The sequence below is a fragment of the Fukomys damarensis genome, unplaced genomic scaffold (assembly GCF_012274545.1).
Source record: "Fukomys damarensis isolate Sample0158 unplaced genomic scaffold, DMR_v1.0_HiC HiC_scaffold_16, whole genome shotgun sequence".
Classification (NCBI taxonomy): Eukaryota; Metazoa; Chordata; class Mammalia; order Rodentia; family Bathyergidae; genus Fukomys; species Fukomys damarensis.
The window spans coordinates 29543618-29562990 of NW_022900928.1; the positions used below are offsets into that span (position 1 = coordinate 29543618).

At 34.5% G+C, this 19373-nt stretch overlaps 1 protein-coding gene across 11 annotated transcripts in view; it reads left to right on the plus strand.

Moving 5' to 3' along the window:
- Emsy (EMSY transcriptional repressor, BRCA2 interacting) overlaps positions 1–19373 on the plus strand; it is a 90720-nt gene that overhangs the window by 5268 nt on the left and 66079 nt on the right. For 5 of the 11 annotated variants that reach the window (XM_010612974.3, XM_010613250.3, XM_010613187.3 and 2 more), the window contains exons 3-8: positions 3378–3477; positions 5112–5186; positions 6485–6526; positions 10024–10199; positions 12031–12183; positions 14493–14752. In XM_010612974.3, the coding sequence (XP_010611276.1) occupies positions 3378–3477; positions 5112–5186; positions 6485–6526; positions 10024–10199; positions 12031–12183; positions 14493–14752 (806 nt within the window). The remainder of the gene's footprint in view (positions 1–3377; positions 3478–5111; positions 5187–6484; positions 6527–10023; positions 10200–12030; positions 12184–14492; positions 14753–19373) is intronic. The other 6 variants (XM_010613497.3, XM_010613566.3, XM_010613118.3 and 3 more) reach the window with 4 other exon arrangements.

The following is a 19373-nucleotide window of genomic DNA, read 5'->3' on the forward strand; positions in this document are numbered from 1 at the left end:
TGGTGCTGGGGATCGAACTCGGGTCCTTGTGTTTGCAAGGCAGGCCACTGAACCTCTGAACTAAATCCCCAGCCCCTGAAGTTTCAGTTCTTGAATGATGCACAGCATGGTGGAATGGCCTGAGTGGTGGAAAGCTGCTCATCTCATGGTGGCCAAAAAGCTGAGCGACAAGGGAGACACCCAGGTCATTCCCTTAGTGACTTGCCTCTTCTGACCATGTCTCATTTTCTGGCATCACATTTAGCTCTTTTGCTTCTATGATTCAGTCACCTTTCAAAAGCCCTTCCTATTAGCACATGAGGCTTTGGGGGGACATCTAGATATAAACCAAAACATAGGCCTTGCTCAATTTTTATGACTACTCTCAACTATATAACCCTACCCAATGTGGGGTTTTGTGTACTATAGTATAATTGAATGGCTAATTTGTTTAAATGGAATGAGTTGATGGTTCAGCACAATTTTTATTTTCCTTCCTTCCTTCCTTCCTTCCTTCCTTCCTTCCTTCCTTCCTTCCAGTACAGGGGATTGAACCCAGGTACTTCACACTAAGTTACACCCATGCCTTTTTTACTTTTTGAGACAGGACCTCAATGAGTTGCTTAGGTTGGGCTCAAAGTTGCATTCCTCCTGCCTTAGTCTCCTGGTTTGCTGGGATTACAGGTGTGTGACACCATGCCCAGCTAAATCTTTTGTTTTCTGAGATGTTCATGTATGTTTTTTTCATTTTACTTATATGTTATTGGAGTTAGCACTACAATGAAATGGCACCAAACACAATTCCACCAAGTTTAAGATATATTATGAAGCTGGGCATGGTGGTACATACTTATAATCCTAGCACTTGGGAGTCTGGGTAACTAAGCAGGCCCTGTGTAAAAAAAAAAAAAATGTAGAGCTGAGATGTAGTTGAGTGTTAGAGTATACCCCTTAGGTTGATCCTCAGATTGAGGATACCCATAAAAATGGTTGACTTGACTTGTGTTTCTACAAGTATTTCTGTGATACTTTGTAATAGTACTGTAGTGGTAGTGGTAGTAGTAATATTCTATGAGTAATTTGATTTGTGTTAGTAACTGTTGTTTCCCTTAGTGTAAAATTCTCAAATTTAGTCACTATTACTAAAAGTTATTGTAATAATATGGAAAACTGCTCTTATTCTCTTAATTCCTTTTCCACATTTGCATTTCTCTCTCTCTCTGCCTACCTGGAGCACAGGCTTTTTTTTTTTTCTGATTAAAGCTTTTGTTTCCAGACTAGATGGTTACCACTGTATATAAGCTTTATCATAATTTTCTGATGACTTATTACATAGTAGCTGTATTTTATAGTTAACTCCTTGAGGGCATGACTTAATAATATTCTATCTAGTATGTATGTAGTAGGATTCAGTATTGATTTGTTGGATAAAATATTCTTTAAATAAACATGTAAAGTATAGTTAATTCTTACTTCGTTATTCCTAGTGCCTTTCTCTATTCTGGGTCTGATAAAAACTGAAATAATGTTTCCTGAAACTGTTTTTCCTTCATGTCTACTAGAATTATTTCCTTTACTATCCAGAGCAGCAGAGCTTGTCTTTCAGGAGAACTTTTATGAAATGTCCACATAGTATCCAGTACAGGTTGAACATACAGGATGTGCACTTTGGGTAATTCACTTGTACCAGACATTTCTATTTAATATAGTCGGCCCACTCTTCAGTATAGAGCTTCCTTTTAACAGAATTGTGAATAATATGAACTGAATGAGACTACTAGTCTATTACTAGTATATACCTTGTCTGCAGGCATGTATCTGTTCATTTGGCTTATATTTATCGTGCTTTATGTCAGGCATTGGCAAGTGGCAAATACTTGTAGCATCTTGAGTATGAACATTACAATAGTCTGGATATTTATTCCCCATCATTCTATTTTGCTGATAGATACCTGTTTTTTAGTATTAATAGTTAAAGCATCTATTTTATCATTTCTCTTCTATGGGTTGTTGCTGTTGTCTGAGAGCTCTCGTGTGTGTTCATTTGGTAATTTAGCTGAGATGACTGGGCCCCTCTTCATGCAGGCTTTCATTCTGGCCTGTTTTGGAGTTTGATATCTCTAAGGGAGTAAGGCCCCAAATTCAAGTTCTTAGCAAGCATCTGTTTGAATGCATTTGCCAATACTCCATTGGCCAAAAGCAAGTTACATGCTAGGCCTACAGTGTGTGGGAGAGAAGTACACAAGCTACTATGGATAAGCGTGTATGTTTCACTGGGGGCTGTTAATGACTTTTTATTTTATATTTTAACTAGTACCAGGGACTGGCAGATTTGCTTTGTAATTGCTGTGTCTGTGGAAAGAATGAAGTAATGCTCTCTGGTATTAAGATTCACTGTATTATGTCCTAGTTGCTTAAGAACATTTCATGTTTTCTAATTAGTCATTTTGATGATAGGTTTGTAGATACAGAGGACCTTACATCTGGATGGTACCTACAATGTTCTTTTAAGATAAGGAAACAGCTTCACAAATAAGGACTTGTCTAAGATCACACAGCTAGTAAGTAGCAGTGATAGAGCAAGAATTTTTTTTTGTAGCCAGTGAAAATAGATGTTTTATTTTATTTATTTTTAAAAGATTTTTCTTTTAAAGCTGAGGTAGGAGGATTGGTATGATTTTTGAGGCCAGCATGAATTACATAGTGAGATCCTCTCTCAATGCCCCCCCAAAAAAAGAAAAAAAAAGAAAAGATTTTTCTTTTAAATTTTTATTAGTATGTGTTTGCAATACATAATGATTATATTCATCGTGGAGTTGGTAAATGTACATGACACCTCTTAATTTTTTTGTCTCCTTTGTCTCCCTGCCCTCCCCGCTTTCCCTCATCCCTCCATCTCTTAATTCTCTTCCTATTTGCAAGAGTACTTATTTTCTACTATGCATCCTTTTAAAGTTACTTATACTTTAGGTTTCTATTATAGAGAGACTGTTGCACAGTACTCATAGTACTCTCACCTACCTAGAAAGGAGGTGGAATATAATTTGAATTTTTAGGCAGGCCTAAGGAATTGTTTTGAGGATTGATTAAAGAAGGTACTTTTCAGTAATACTAAAAAAATTGCATCAGTCTTTCTGGGCCTCTTGGGGGCTTATTTCCTGTTCTACTCTGTTATATTTTTCTACCTAAACATATCACATACATGACAACTGTAAAGCAATAGAAAACAAAGTGATACAAATGTAAAAGCCACATTTTAATTTTTTTAGATAAAAATTTTGAAAGGACTTTAAAAAAAGCTTGTATTTGACTGATTTTAAGTTTCTAGCCCTGAAGTTTATAGCCATAGTATTAAAATATTAAAGGCCTATCTTGATAAAATATTTTTCTTTTTGTAGAATTGGAGGCATATGCTGGAGTTATCACTGCTCTTCGGGCACAAGGGGATCTCACCAAAGAAAAGAAAGATCTTCTTGGAGAACTCTCAAAAGTTCTTAGGTAAATTTCTAATAAAAGTTTGGGAGATGTGACTCTGGAAATTTCATTTTGAGGGGATTCATTACTTTCCACTCTCAGATTAAATTGAAAACAGAGGTATTCAAATTGTTTGTGCTTAGAGATCCTATCCTGTTGATCTACTCTGTTACAGAAAATTGTGCAATTTATCCTTGGTTCTATAATGCCATCAGAAAGGGTTTGAGGTAGATTTAGTTTTGGCCCACCTGAGAAAGGGAGATATGTTTGACAAAAGTGGAAAAAAAAGAAAAGCTGGCAGCAAATGGATATGTGAAGATCTACAGTAGCATTTGTTGGAGGAAAGAGATGCAAGGAGGATGCCTTAACATATAGCTGGGTGATGAGTATGTAGCCTTAAGCATAGTTTTCCTTCAGCTGCACTAGAGTGGCATTTGGATCCAATAAAAAACATTCTAGTGAAAGGGATTCCTTAATACTTTCTTTTTATTTTTTTTTGCAAAGTTAATTTGAAAAAGTAAAGTTAAGTGAGGGAGAAACTGCTCTTCAGAATGAGCTTCGGCTGAGTAAAAGAAGAAAAAGTAAGATAAAGGAGGAAGTAGGGTAGGCGATTGTGAGGAAAATCAAGATAGTCCTTAACACTTTTTTTCGTTCATTCTAACATTTTAAGCTTTCTCAGACAATTTTCTGTTCTGTTGGCTGTTTACATTTAAAGATAATTTGTCCTGTTCTTTTTTAAGTGAAAAGATAGAAGAGACTTCCTATTTTTAATAATATTAATATAGGGATGCAATTAAATTCTCAGTCTTACTGTTTTGTTGTATATGTTTTTTCATAAATTCTGCTTTTTAGCCCCTTAAATGTTTTAATTCATAATATAGGTTTAGCTTAAATAATAAGGAATGCAATTGGAAGATTGGTATTTGTTTTATTATTTGTGAATAATAAAACTGAATAGAATGGGTATAGCCTTTTAAAAAGTTGTTTAGTATTTTATATATGTTTAATATAAGCACAAGATCAATATAAGCATATTTTTACCATTGGTAACAATATAAGACACAGCCCTGGTGTCGAATTTCATAGCATATAGCCACAGGATACAGATTATCTTGCCCCTCTCATTTCTTTATTTTTTGGTACCAGGTATTGAACTCGAGTCCTTGCACTTGCGAGGCAGGCGGTGGCACCACTGAGCTAAACCCCTGACCCTCTCATTTCTTTATTGTATAAAATTATAGACTCTTAAGCTTGAAAAGACCTTAGAAGGCTTTCTTTAAGTGCCAAAATCCTCTTCTCGGCAGTCATGCTTAAGAGGCCATTGAACATCTGTTTGCATATTTATATAAGAGGAAGTTCTACTAGTCTTGTCTATGGTTTAACATTTCTGAGATTTGGAAGTAATGCCTCGATATCAGGCTGTGTTTGTCTTTCTGTTATTTCTAATTTGTAACCAATTCTTTCTGCAGTTACACAGAATCTGTATGAATCCTTTTCTAAGACTTTGAAACATTTGAAGAGTTTAGGCTCTTACTATATTGTTTCACAAAGCAATCTCATCCCTATACCCCCCCCACCTTTTGACTTAAACATTGATAAAAGTATAGAAAAGAGCTGCCTGCTTGGCAGAGTTCTATAATGGCTATTTTTTTTCATAGCATCTCAACAGAACGCCACCGTGCTGAAGTTCGGAGAGCAGTAAACGATGAACGGTTAACAACAATTGCACATAAGTAAGCCATTAGTCATACCACCCCTGATTTTTTATGACATAGTATAACATAGTTTTGAAATAGTCTTCCTATTGTATAGCAGATTCCTGAGTCTTTTATCTTAATAACAATATCTCTACTCAGGGATCTTGACCATAGTGATAACTGTTTATTCAATTGGGTATGGTTTTCTGCATTTTGTTAGGCTAGTTTAAAATACTGAGATCAAATCCAGTTACAAGGAAATTTCTGTATAACTAAAGACCACCAAAGTTTAGTAGATGATTCAATTACTTGAAGTAAAGCTCAGTAAAATAGTATGCTTCCTCAAAATGAGAGTCCCTTAAAGGTTCTTTGTAATGGTATTTGATATGTATATTACTTTATAAATAGGCATACATTTTTTATATCTAGCTCTAATTACTTTATGTATTTTGAGATTCAGAGAAAACACTAACATATTTCTTACTTTTAATACATGAATATATCTTAATTTACTTTAAAAATAAAATGGTAAAGGATTCTTATCAAATTGTTTTGAGATCGTTACAGCTGTTTGACCGATGGGGTGGAGGGTGGACTGAGGGCAGGGATTAAGCATTGAGTATATTTGGAGACAGTGCCTCCTAAGAATAGGAAGGAACAAAAATTATCCTTACAATGTTGATATAAGATGATAGAAATAATTTGTAAAAACTCATTCATTTTTAATTTTTGTTTTAATGTGAAATAAAACTAAAGGAAAAAATTCAATGCATTTCCCTATTGTGATAACTTAAACTATGTATTTAAACCAATTGGCAGAATTTTCATTTACCCCAATGATATGTTAACTTTGTATTCTTCAGTCTCCCTCATTTTACTTAACACAAAATGGGGCACTATCTTTTTAACATCACAATTTGAAAGTTTAGCTGTTTATCATAGAATTTTGAGATTCTTCAGTGGTAGGTATGCACTGTAAAATTTTGGAAAATTTCCATTAAACATTTTAGTACAGTATTTAGTTATCTAACATGGTTGCGACATTCAAATATTAATGTATTCCTTCTTTAATTTGTTCTCCATACTTTTGAATTGAGATTACGTAAAAATGATAACTGAGGCTAGATTCTAATTTGAGAACTGGTAATAGGAAATTTATGTACTAGTTAATAAAATATTAAACAGTAGGTTACATTCAGAGGCACTTAGAGACAAAATAGTACCTTAGAAGCATTGAAACTATTGCGGGGCAACTACTTGTAAGTTGATGCATCAGTGTCATACTTAAAGGATAACATTTATTTAGTCTCCTTTTCCTTTTTTCCCCTTTAAAGAATGAATTTATCCTTATATTTGGGTGAAAGACCAAGTTACAGGTATGCAAATAGGTTATTATTATTTCAGGCTTTTTCTTGTATTTATTTCCAAATTGAAGCTCTCAATTATTCAGGGGCACATTATTCCATTTATGAATTAATCATGCCCCTCGCTTTTCCTTCTCTTCCCCTCCTCCCCTTCCTAATACTTCCCACCCTTTAGCCATTTTGCTGCTTGGGAGTACCTCTAGTCAAGAGGGTGGGAAGGGAGAGGAGGTGAAAATTTTAATTAGTAATTTTACTACTTGTTAGTTGTCCTGGAAAAGATTTGGTGGAAGAATTTACTAGTATTTGCCAAAATATTTTTGGATATTATATGAGTTCTTTAATCTATTTGACCTCTCCCTTTCCCTCCTCTCTCCATTAGCATGGATAATTGAGAGTTGGCTTTTATCTGCCTGTGTTTCCTCTTTTTTTTCTCTCTCCTTTCTGAATTCTTTAATATATGAATTTCATTTTTTGAAAAGAGTTTACATCAGTGTATAATTTTAAGCTGCTTTTTAGGTCTTTCTGCACTTGTTTTAATATTTTATATTGTGGTTTTAATTTGACCAGATGTTGTATTTATTTGATGAGCCTAAGAGCTAATTAATGAGTAGAGATCTGTGATTGCCCTCTTCCCCTTAGAAGTAGCAACAGAGCTTACTTCCAGAGATTATCTGTAAGAGAGCTTCTTCATACTTTGAGCTTGAAAAAACAGTGAGAGGAATGCACCTAAACTGACTGCATTCCCTTTCTCCTCTCCCTTCCCTCCCCCACTCAAAAGAGCAGTTTGGGCCAGAAGGAATGTGGTTGAAAAGTGATGAGAAAGCCAAGAAGATTGAGCACAAAGGAAAGGGATCAAAAAGGAGTGGGGTGTCTAGGATCAAAGAGAAGCCTTGCTTGTGGCTTAAAGCATAACACATGTTTATTGCTTGGCACCAGGCCACATACTAAGTCTGATACTGTAATTCAGATTTGAATTATAAAAGAATGTTAAAACTTCAGTTTTTTTAATTGGGCTATGCTTACCCATGTTGTCTCTGGAGTAAGAATAAAGGGGCTGTCTGAAATTTCTTCTCTCTTAACCCTTTCACCGTTAGTCAAACATCCCTATCATACTGTGTTTCTTTGTGAGGATGAGGATTCCTTTTACACCAAAAAATGACGTGACAGCCAAGGCGATTTAATTCATATCATTTTAGATTTCTCAGAATCGGGACTAGAGCAAGGTTTCTACCCTTGTTTGCCATATTAGTATAAATGGAGAGGCATTACATCAAGACTAAGATATTACAGTGAAGCTCGACAGTAAGATATTTAAAGTTTGTAAATTCAGTTAGATGACTTATGTAACTGCATATTTACACCCTTATTACTAAGCAAATAGGAAATTTTGATCTAATTCTAACACAATATTTAATTTTTCACTCAAAGTTTGAGCATGTTTGCATGAGTGGAAATTTGGAAGATTTATAAATTTTTCTAAAAGTTGCAGTTGTGTCTTTTGCACTGCAAGCTTTGCTTTTCAGTAATAGCATATATTCATGTACTTTAAATGATTAATGTTCTGTAATTTCTGCCACATTAAACAATACCAGGTAAGTGTAGTTATCATTTTATTGTGTGTAAACTCACACCAAGCAATTTTAATAGTAATAATCTAATAAATTGATAGTAAAATAAAATAGGCCAAGAAGCTTGCTCTCAGAATTTTTCCATTTAACAATTAGCTATAGTCTTTTTCTGCTTTTCTTGTTCACACTATTCTTTGTTTCCAAACTATATACTATGGAACTTTAAATTTTTTAAGAGTTGTTGGGGTTCCAGGAAGTCCTCTTTCCTTGTATTAGGTAGGACTGTGTTAAAACAAAGGAATTTTTGGATTTTTCACAGTAACCCCGTTGGATTCATCAACTTGCAGAAATTCCTTTTCTGAGCTGAACTTAAATTCTTAAGTTGTGATTTTTTTCCTATTCAGTGAAAAGTTGGTAACAACTAGACAAGGTTCGTAGTCCATACAAATTAAGGAAAAAGTTAGACATAAAACCCATTTGAAACATTTTATACTTTCTATACATATAATTGTAGTAGCTGAACTATATGGTTGAAGGAGACAGATTAGTTGTGTGACCTTAGGCAAGTTTTTTAGCCTTCTTCTACCTGTGTTTTCTATCTTAAAACTGGAGATAATAAAATTACCAATTCATAAGATTGTGGAGAAAAATATGAATTAATACACATAAAATGTTTAAAACAATGCCTGACATATAATAAGTCCTTAATTGATTTTAACTAGCATTACTACCATCACTATCATCGTCATTATCTGTCAGCTACTAACAAAGGCTTTAATGTAGTCCATTTAAATCTGAACTATCAGTGCATATACAACCTTAAACTCTTAAGTTACATTGTGGAATCCATGGTTTCAAAAACAGTATAGGAATATTTCTGATTTTGTGAACTAATTGATTATTTCTGGATGAATGTTAATCTTTGATACTAATGATTAGTCAGAGTCTTTTATGGAGCCAAGTCAAGAGAAGTGACAGTTTTCTTTTTGTGGTACTAGGGATTGAACCCAGGGTCTTCATGCTGAAGTACATCCCAACCATTTTGATTTTTTATTTTGAGACAGGGTCTCACTAATTTGTGGAAGCAGGATTTGAACTTATGATCTTCCTGCCTTAGCTTCCCTCAGTTCTGGGATTATGGATGTGCATCATGGTACCCAACTGACAACTATTCTTTTGGTATTTTGGTCAGATTCTCAGGTCAAAACTTGCTCAAGAAATTTAGGATAGAGAAACTGAGTGGTGTCTGCTTGAAGAAAAAGTCTAAGTAATTCAAATTTCTCTTAGAGTGAATGGTGGTATACAGAAATATAAATAAAATAGTGGCAGACTTCTTGTAGCATCCTTAGATCTGGTCTATTTTAACAGGAAGGGGTAATAATGTAATATAATAAACTTTAGTAACACATGCTATTATGTATACAGCTTTCTTCTAATTTTTATTATCTAGTTCCCCTCGTTTACTGCCTCATTTTCCTTTATTTAAAAGCCTTTAGAACCTCTGGCCATGCAGGCAGATATATAATTTTGCAAAGGTTCAGTGAATTTCATCTTCAATTTTTGAGGAAAATGTGATTTTTAGTACTATGAATGCTTTTTACTTTCTTGGTTTAATTACAAAATCCCATTCTAAAATTTAGTAAAAGTATTGGTTTTCAATAGTGAAATAGTAAACCAGTGAAACTAAAGCTAATATTTATTTAAAAGGCATGGAGAAATTTGTCATAGTTGCAATTATGTTCATTATAAGATTCGAATTATAGAATAAAATATATAAGGATTTAAGTGTGACAGTCCTTGAATTCTAATTATTCACAATTTTGATCTAGCTTTTAAATAAAGCCTCTTGTTCATTGTGTCCTTTTTATAATTTAGTAAGTTATATTTGATTTGTTTTTAGCAATTGAGAACCCTTGTAGCAGTGTTTTCTCTTTTGTTTAGTATGTCTGGACCTAATAGCTCTTCAGAATGGTCCATTGAAGGTCGTCGATTGGTACCACTGATGCCCCGGCTAGTTCCCCAAACAGCCTTCACTGTAACTGCTAATGCTGTTGCCAATGCAGCTATCCAGCACAATGCATCTCTTCCAGTGCCTGCAGAAACGGGAAGCAAAGAAGGTGAGTAGGAAATATTTGTTAGAGCTTATTTTCCTAAGAATTTTCAAGAAAAATTATTTCTTATACTAGTGCGTAAAGGTTATTAAACAGTGAGCAACTGGTGCTAAAACTAGAAACTGCAAAGTTTTAGTCTCAGCCAAAATTACATATCTTCTCTTTGTTGAAAATGTGTTAACAGCAAAATTACAAAAAGCCTCGGAATGAAATTTTCTTTTTTTTAGACAAGGTCTCACTATATAGTTCACACTGGCCATGAACTCACCTTAGGCTGGTCTCAGACTTGCTGTGATCCTTCTGCCATAGCCTCCCAAGTGCTAGGATTATAGGCATGTGCCACCATGCCCATCTTGGAATGAAATTTTGTATTAGAAAATTTTTTTTTATTAGAAATGGATAGAAGGCCTTAGTGGATGCCATTAGAGAATGAATAAGATGACAGAAGTCATTTAGCTGCTAGAAAAAAGATGCTGAACTGATAGCTTTGGAAAATAAGACTGTTTTTGTCTTCTGAAATTAATTGATGGAATATGCAACCTCTCTGTTCTAGTCAATATGCTGAATCCATTATCTGGTAGATGGAAAGATTTTCTTATTGTCATTTAATATGGCATAGTTGACACATGCTTTAAAAATCCTTGAATTCTCTTGAGGCCACCAAGAGTAATATGAAATTTGAGAGCATATTTAAATTGACTCCAATAGTTTAGGTTGGTTTTGCATGATAGTGGGCCTGAAAACAATGCATCTGTCAGATTATTCTGAGAAATTTTCTTATTTAGCAATAGGGTCATAGAGCAGAGTGAGACACTCTTCTTGAACACTAGGCTATTTTAGGCTGAAGATAGTTATATTTGAAAGGAAGTAGTTATCAGTGTGCAAACAGCCTCCTTTGGGTTTCTGCTTACTTTTTTGTTGGAGAGATATCTTTCCTTTTTTTCCACTTTTATCTTTTCCACCTACCAGATCTCTGGTAGGGGGTAAGAATGTAGGACTTCCAATAGTCAGATCTGTGTTTGAATCTTAGTGTGCCCTTCCTACCCTTTGACCTTCATCATGAATTAGTGTCTGTGAGCCTTGGGTTCCTCATCTTTAAAATGTGATTGTGCTGTGAGAATTAGTGATAATATATGGAAAGGATTTAGCATTGTGCTTGTTGCTCAGGAAATAGTGCCTATGAGCTATTCTTACTGTTGATTGAATTGTTTCCCTTTGTTGAAAAAGAGGTTGAAATTTGATGTTATTTTAGTTCAGTTATTGTTGCACCACTTGGATGGCAAATGACTAGTGAGTTGGTTTATATAAAAGAACCTTACATCATTTCTCATCTAATAACATATTGGAAATAGCTGTGGTTAGGGAAAAATTACCAGTCACCCCATCATTGACACTATTAGTATTAAAAGGAGATACAGGGCCAGGGATTTAGCTCAGTGGTTTCATCGCCTGTCTTGCCAAGCATAAGGTCCCGAGTTCTATCCCTGGTACCCCAAAAAAGGAGATACAATTATTTGCCTGTTGTCAAATTCTTGGTATGAATGAAAAATTATTTTCATTTTTCTCAGTATAATTTTAAACTTGATTTCTTTGTAACTACATTCTTGTCCATTGTCAAAGTCAGTTGTAAACAAGCTATTAAATACTTGGGGAAACCCCAATTTAGGTGATGATTTTCAGTAAAGGTTTTAATGCCTTTTAACCTGTAGGTCTAATACTAGTATTGGCCTCCTAACTTTGGATCACATGAAAATGTTAAAATTGGCCTGCAATAAAAATAATTTTTCTGTATTTTTTTGGTGAAAGTTAACAGCAAACTTTTTTATCGTTCCTTCAGTAGTGGTTTGCTATTCCTACACAAGTACCACGTCAACCCCAACCTCTACCCCTGTTCCAAGTGGCAGCATAGCAACGGTTAAGTCTCCAAGACCTGCCAGTCCTGCCTCCAATGTAGTTGTCTTGCCAAGTGGAAGTACTGTTTATGTCAAAAGTAAGTGATACTCTTAGTGTTATCAGAGCCATCTTGGCTAAATACTGCAGTATAGGCTCTGATTAGATCTGCCTTCCTGGAATAAATAATCAGGCCACTTGTAATTATCAGTGATTAGTTTTTGAAGGCTCTAAAAAATTCCTTTCTATACATGTGACTAGCTGTATATTGATTTTTAATTAGTTCTGGGGTTTGAGAATTATCTTTTATTCTCTGTGGGGAATCTGCCTTTAAACAGTACTGTCCTTTAAGTATTCGCTTACTTTGATGTTGTAATGGAATAGAAATGTGAATACAAACTGGAAGAATTTGCTTATGTAATGTAGTCAATATTTACTTCTGTAATTATAATCTTAGTAATGTTTTTCATAGTTTACATATCATTCAACTGTTAGCTTCAGTGAAGTTCTCTGAAGTCTTTTATACAGATAGTCCTCATTTAACAACTTACCTGTTTAACAACTATTCAGACTTAAGAATCTGCCACTCAGACTTTTGACCCTCATTTGGGCACCACAAAGGAATGTGAGTGGCAATGTGGCCTTATGGTGGCTTCTTCTACAGTACAGTACTGTAATTTTTGCTGGTAGTACTGTATAGTATAATACTATAGTTTTATATTCTGTTATACGTTGTAAGAGTTAGCAAATAAAAGCAGAGTCACCAAGTTGGACTGTTCTTTGACCATTTCTTTGTTCTGAATATTGTAATGTACATAGTGTGTACAGTTCTTCATGTAGTAACCAATGAATTTAATGACCTAGTTATAGGAAGTGAACTCAGTTGTTAGATGAGGAATGTCTGTATTTCATTACTAACTAGGCCCGACCCTGCTTACCTTCTGAGATCAGATGAGATCGGGCACATTTAAGGTGGTATGGCTGTAGACAGGAAAGTTTGTGTTTCTAATTGGCTATTTTTCAAAAGTTTTAGAGGCTGTGTTTGCTATTGTAGACAGGGATGACACTCATTCTCAGCCCTGTTTAAATTAAGAGTCAGAAGTACATTGAAGGTGTGAAGTGTTACCTTTTATTATCAACCCATGAGTCATGCTGTATAATTTTTATGCCTACTTTATAGAGTTTTCTTAAAGTAGAATGTTATGGTATGTATCTCATTTGAGTTTTTAAAGTCTACAAAAGCTTGAAGTTTTAGTATGTAAAGAAAAAGCTATGAATCTTGAACTACTAAATTTATGATTGATTTGCGTGGATTTGGCCAAGGTGGTCTTTTAAAACCCCAGAAATCTATTTTTTAAAAATTATTTTTAATTTATTTTATTTGATTTTTCTTGGTACCTGGGATTGAACTCAGGACTCTGAGCTTTCAAGGTAGGTGGTGGCACTGCTGAGCTAGATCCCCAGCCCTTAAATGATTTTTTAAACACTGAGTGGGAATCCCAAATACAAGGAAACCATTTCTCAAAACATAGTTTCAAGTACCAAGAAGTATGTTGTTTTATATTCAGAAGTCACAGACGTTAGTCTGGGAAAGAATCAGTCATTCATTTACTTAACTTTATATGTCTAAGACACTGTACCAGGGAAACAAACCATAAGATTTAGCTCCTGCATAATGGGAAGTAAGCTTATAAATAATTACATTGCCGTGTGATAAGTGCTATAGTAGAGAAGGTTCAAAGTGCCTTATAAATTCAGAGGAGACATGCATGGATTGATTAGTTTTTCTTGAAGGAGTGAGTCATTGAGGAAGTCACTTGTGGGATGACAATTGCAAGATGATGAAAAGGTCTTGATGGTAGGTGGTATTTCCCAAAGAACAATAGTATGTAGAGACCCAGAGGTAGAATGTGCTAAGTTGGTTTTGGGGAATGGTTTAGTATGCCAAGATTTTAGGGATGAACAGGATTAGGTGCAGCAAGTAATGTTTGTGTTCTTGGTAAGATTATGGAGCTTTCAATGATATGGTAATGATTATTTGCCTCCTTATAGGAACATAAAAACTGCTAAGGGATTTTTGGGCAGTGTATTTGCATGATTAGATACGAAATTTTTTAACTGGTAGGATGGAGAATAGAAGTGGAGTACTGGAAACAGACATCTTTATTGCTAAAAAACAAATAAGAGATAAGAAGCCCTAATGTGGAATAATGGACACAGGTTTAAAGAAAAGAGAAGGCACTTAGAGATAACTTTTCTGAGGGAGGCTAGATTGGACTTATAGGTTGATTGGCATAAGGCAAAGGGACAAATCAAGACTGATTTGATCACACATGGGTTTTTCAAAATAAAATATCAAATGCAATGTTAGTTTGATATAAATATAGCAGCATTTTCATTGCCTTTCAGGTGTTAGTTGTTCAGACGAAGATGAAAAACCCAGAAAACGAAGGCGAACAAACTCTTCTAGCTCCTCTCCTGTTGTCCTGAAGGAAGTTCCAAAGGCTGTTGTTCCAGTTTCAAAAACGATCACTGTGCCTGTGAGTGGCAGTCCCAAGATGAGCAACATTATGCAGAGCATTGCCAACTCTTTACCACCCCACATGTCTCCTGTGAAAATAACCTTTACCAAACCATCAACACAGACAACAAACACAACAACACAGAAGGTATGTAGTAGGTGGGATCTATGCCTGCCAGTTTTTTCCATCTCTTTTTGAAAGTATGACTGAATGCTTACTATGTGCTTGGCAGTATGCTGGGAATATTCACATCTCTTACTTGTTCAATTCTGCACAGACATCTTAAGATTGCTGTTATTTTTGCCCATAGATGCTAAGTGATTTGCCTAGGATAAAATAGTTAGTACATCAATTTTGAAGACTTGTACACTATTTGATCACTATAATGTCATTTGGAAAACTTTAAAAAAATCAGAATCTGTTTTTTATATCCCTAGTGTTATAAACATTTGTATGACAATATTTACAATTATAGTATATGAAATAATCTATTAATAAAGAAGCCAAATACAGTACTAATGCAGTAATGCAATGTAAATTACATGTGACATAAATGTCACAGAAGAAAAAGTAAGACAAGGGAATACATGGTTCACTCCAAGCATAATTGAACGTCTTAACAAAATGAGAGTATCTCTTTGGATATTTCTGATATGTAGATTTGCTTTTGCCCATAATACATAATCATGTGGTAAATCATAATTTAAAAGTTCATTACCCATGGTTTCTTTACTGGTTAATCTCTCTGCACTCAGCCCAGATAATACAGAACCTTTCCTCGATATTCCCTTAACCAGAATAAGCATAAAGACATATACTTAGCAAATAGTCTCTTTACATAAATACCAGCAATTATGGCAGAACAACTCCCCAGGAAAGAAAGATATGTAAGAAATGGATGAGGAGGAAGCTAGGGGAAGAAAAGTAGGCAAGATATATCAGGTTCTTCCGAGGACAGGTCTTCTACTGGTAGTAAAGGAAATGCCTTCCAGCAAAGACTCCTTCCTATAGGCAGAATCTGAGATGGCTTAAAGTAGCTGCCCTAGGTTGGAGAGGCTGCCTGCTGAACCAGGAATAGCATAAGACTTCTAAGTCCTATAGAAAAGGCTCCTGCAGCCACAGACAGCTGAGATACAGCCTGACCAGGTACTCCAACAGTTTTTGGTACTTTGTAAACCAAATTATCTGCCTCTCACCTGCAATTTTGTTGTTGTTGTTTTTGGTACTGGGGATCGAACTCCGGTCCTTGTGCTTGCAAGGCAGGCTCCAGAACCACTGAGCTAAATCCCTGGCCCTATCACCTGTATTTTTATTCAGAAAAAAACTTTTTAAAAAATAGCAAAGTTTTTTAAACCTGTTGGTTTGTACCTTTCAAAACTCATTTTTTACTTTGCCAAAGTAACAAAGTTGTTAAAGTGTTTTTTATAAGAAAGGAGGGATGTAGTGAAGCGAACCTGTTATCTTTTTTATTCTTTGACGTTAACATAAATTCACTTCTAAATTCTTTCCTATGTATGTTTAAGTCATCATGTTATTAGAACCTTTAGTCTTCCCACACTAATCTGTACTCTGATGGCCAAGCTTATCACACTCCTGTACTTCTGGGATTTCCCTTTATTAACATTCTGATCTTTTTCCTCTTTGTCAGATTACTTATTCATTTTGATAGAGCATATCCTCCAGTGACTTTATGACATATTGATGGATAAAAGTAAATATTTGAAGCTTTTAATTATAGGTTGCAAATTAATTTTCTACCCTTTCACTTTTGTCCTTGTTTAGCTAGGTAAAGTATTTTATGGTGGAAGGCATTTTTCTTATGAATTTTGTAGATACTGTTCTCTTGGCTTTTGATATCCTTTTTCTGTCTTTGAAAATTGCTAATAACTTTCAGAGTTCTGACATTTCAAAATATATTTGATGTAGCACTTTATTTTATTCATTATGTTGTATGCTCAGTGTGCCTTTTCATTTTGGACATTCATGCCTTTCATGTGTAAGAAATTCTTTAAGTTATATCTTTGGTTTTTCTCCATTTCTTCTTTTTGGATCACCAGTTATTCAGGATATAGAACTGCCTGAGTTGATCCTTTAACGTTATTGCCTTTTGTCATTTCCCATTTTCTGTTTGTGTGCTTTTCCCAACTATAGCAAAATGCTTAAAAGTTTGGATTTTGAAGTGAGACTTTCTAAGTTCAAATTCCAAAATTTTCCACTTACTAGCTGTGTGATTGTGGGAAAATTGAACTCTGTACCTAAATAGAGAAAAGAAGATATTTTAAGATTTTTGAAAATAAATGAATGACATGATATATGTACAACTGTTAGAATAGAGCCTGGCACAAAGTAAATACTCTGTAAGTTTTATTACTTTTTCTCTATTTTTCCCCCTAGTACTAGGGATGGAACCCCAGGGCTTTTGTACTGAGCTACATTCTCAGTCCTTTTTTTTTTTTTATTTTGAGACAGAGTCTTGCTAAATCACTAAATTGCCTGGGCTGGGTTGACCTTGGAATACTCCTGAAGCCTTAGAGTACTGAGATTGGATTAGATTATAGACTTGTGTCACTAGGCCTGATTTTCTGTGTTCTTGAATCTTTCATCGTCTTTATCTTACCTGTAAGTTTCTTTTATCTGTTTTTATCTTTTTCATTTCAGCATTTTCTAAAGTGTCTGGCTGACTACTTATATGTAAAAGTGGAGACTAAAAGAACAGTAGAAAGCTTTGTGTGTGTGAGAGGGACATGTTGACTAGTGACTTCCTTCTTGATTTTCCTAGACTCTTTCATTAAGGAACCATTATTCCCCCTTTTCCTGCATTTCTTACCACTGTCTAGGTTTTGTTTTAACTTGGTCTTGTCAGATTTTTCAGAGAAAACTTCCAGTCTTCTGTCTTAGGTAATTTAATTCTGTCTGCCAATATTTGGAGTAAATGGAAGAGATCTAGGTGGCCTCACCATATATTATGTTAACTTATTCTAAGTGTATCCCTTGGCCAACTCAGCTGTGCCTAGTGTCCACAGATTCTTTCAGACTCAGTTCTTGCATTAAGTTTTAATTCCTAGTCTTCCCTTGATGTGTGGGAGAGCAGCTAGGGATCTAAATGTTTCTTCAGCAGATTATCAACTAATTTTCCTTTCTTTAGTCCCACTTTTACCCCCATCTCAAAAGTATGTTGTGTTAGCAATTGAGTCAACTCTTTCCTGGATATGAAAATTGTCTTTCACCTATCATGGTGTGCTTTATCTAATACTAGTCTATTTTCCAGCTTCTAAACTTTATAGCATTGTCTGCCCTACTCTCCCTCTGACCCCTTCCCATGACCACCCGCCTTCACGCTTCACTCTCCAGTTTAGCTGAACTAAAGGCTTATGCCTCTGTATCTGACTACTTTTTGTTTTGACAAGTTTATGTGCCTTTTTCCCTTTAAAAAAATAGTCCCTTCATACTGTTTTAGTAGTATTATGAGGAAGGAGTAAAGGTAAATTCTGTGTGCAGTGTATCATTTTTCCACTTTCGACTCCTCAGTTCTGTAATGGCTTTTACTTAAAGAACCTCCTTGAGTTTTTTGGAAAGATATCATCATGTAATATATAAAAATTTATTTTTTAATAAGTAGAAATGATAATGAGCTGATTATATTTTCAATCTGAAGATAAAGGATTATGGTATAATATTAAAAATCAAACTAGGATTTTTGTAGTTCAGGAATCCTTAGTTGGAATCTACCTCTTCCAGTATGACCTGAGATAAATTTGTCTTTCTAAGTCTTTTCCCTCATATATGAGAATAGAGTAATGCTAGTTTTAGGAGGTTATTATAAGGAGTAAATGAAATTTGGGTACTTAAAGTGTAATATATAGTAAAAATAAATGTTAGCTTTCTTCCTTTGCAAATATTTTATGGAAAGCAGTATATTATTTACATTGTTGCTAACAAGCTGTTCCAAATAAATTCATCAGCTCACTGAATGAAGCTCATCCCTTGATCTTTTGAAATTATTTTTGATGACTTAGTAAATATACCAAACATCATTATGATTTGACAACTCCAAGATAATCTTTCTGAATGTCACTTTTCATATAGTATTGTAGTTAATTACTTTCTGAGTTGGCCCTAGATTGAGTTACATCTGCCTGCTACACTTGAATCCCTGTTGTTTTTCTGCCTTCATTGTTGAATCTTACTTTACTAGTACTTATCTCTTCCTGCCTTCACATCTATTTTTTAAAATTTTGTTATCTTGAGAAATAGAATATAGCTGTAGCTAAAAGAGCATCTACCTCTCATCCATATTTCTAATCCCTTACTGTGTTTTATTCTTATTCATTATAACTAGTTGATATCATATCATAAGCTTTCTTCTTTTCTATTTTTTCCATAGAACTAAACTGATTGAGGGTAGAGATTTTGTCTTATTCATCTGTGTATTCCTTAGTGTTTAGAAAGTTCTTGTCATGTACAAAATGCTATTTAATATTTGTATGATTAATTAATACATAGATTTGTTACAGTACTAGCTCTTGAGCCTCCGTTTCCTTACACAACAACAACAAAAAAAATAGCAGTATTTCCTAGAGTTACTAGGAGAATTAATAGTATGATTCATGGAAAATGTTTAACATTGTACATGTGATGAATGTTCAGGGTCATCTAACGTTATTAACTTTTCAATCTTTGTAGACTTATATAAAAATATTTGTACTAGATAGAGGTTCATCTATAAGTGATGTCTGAAGTTTTCAGAAAATTTATTGAATATATATAT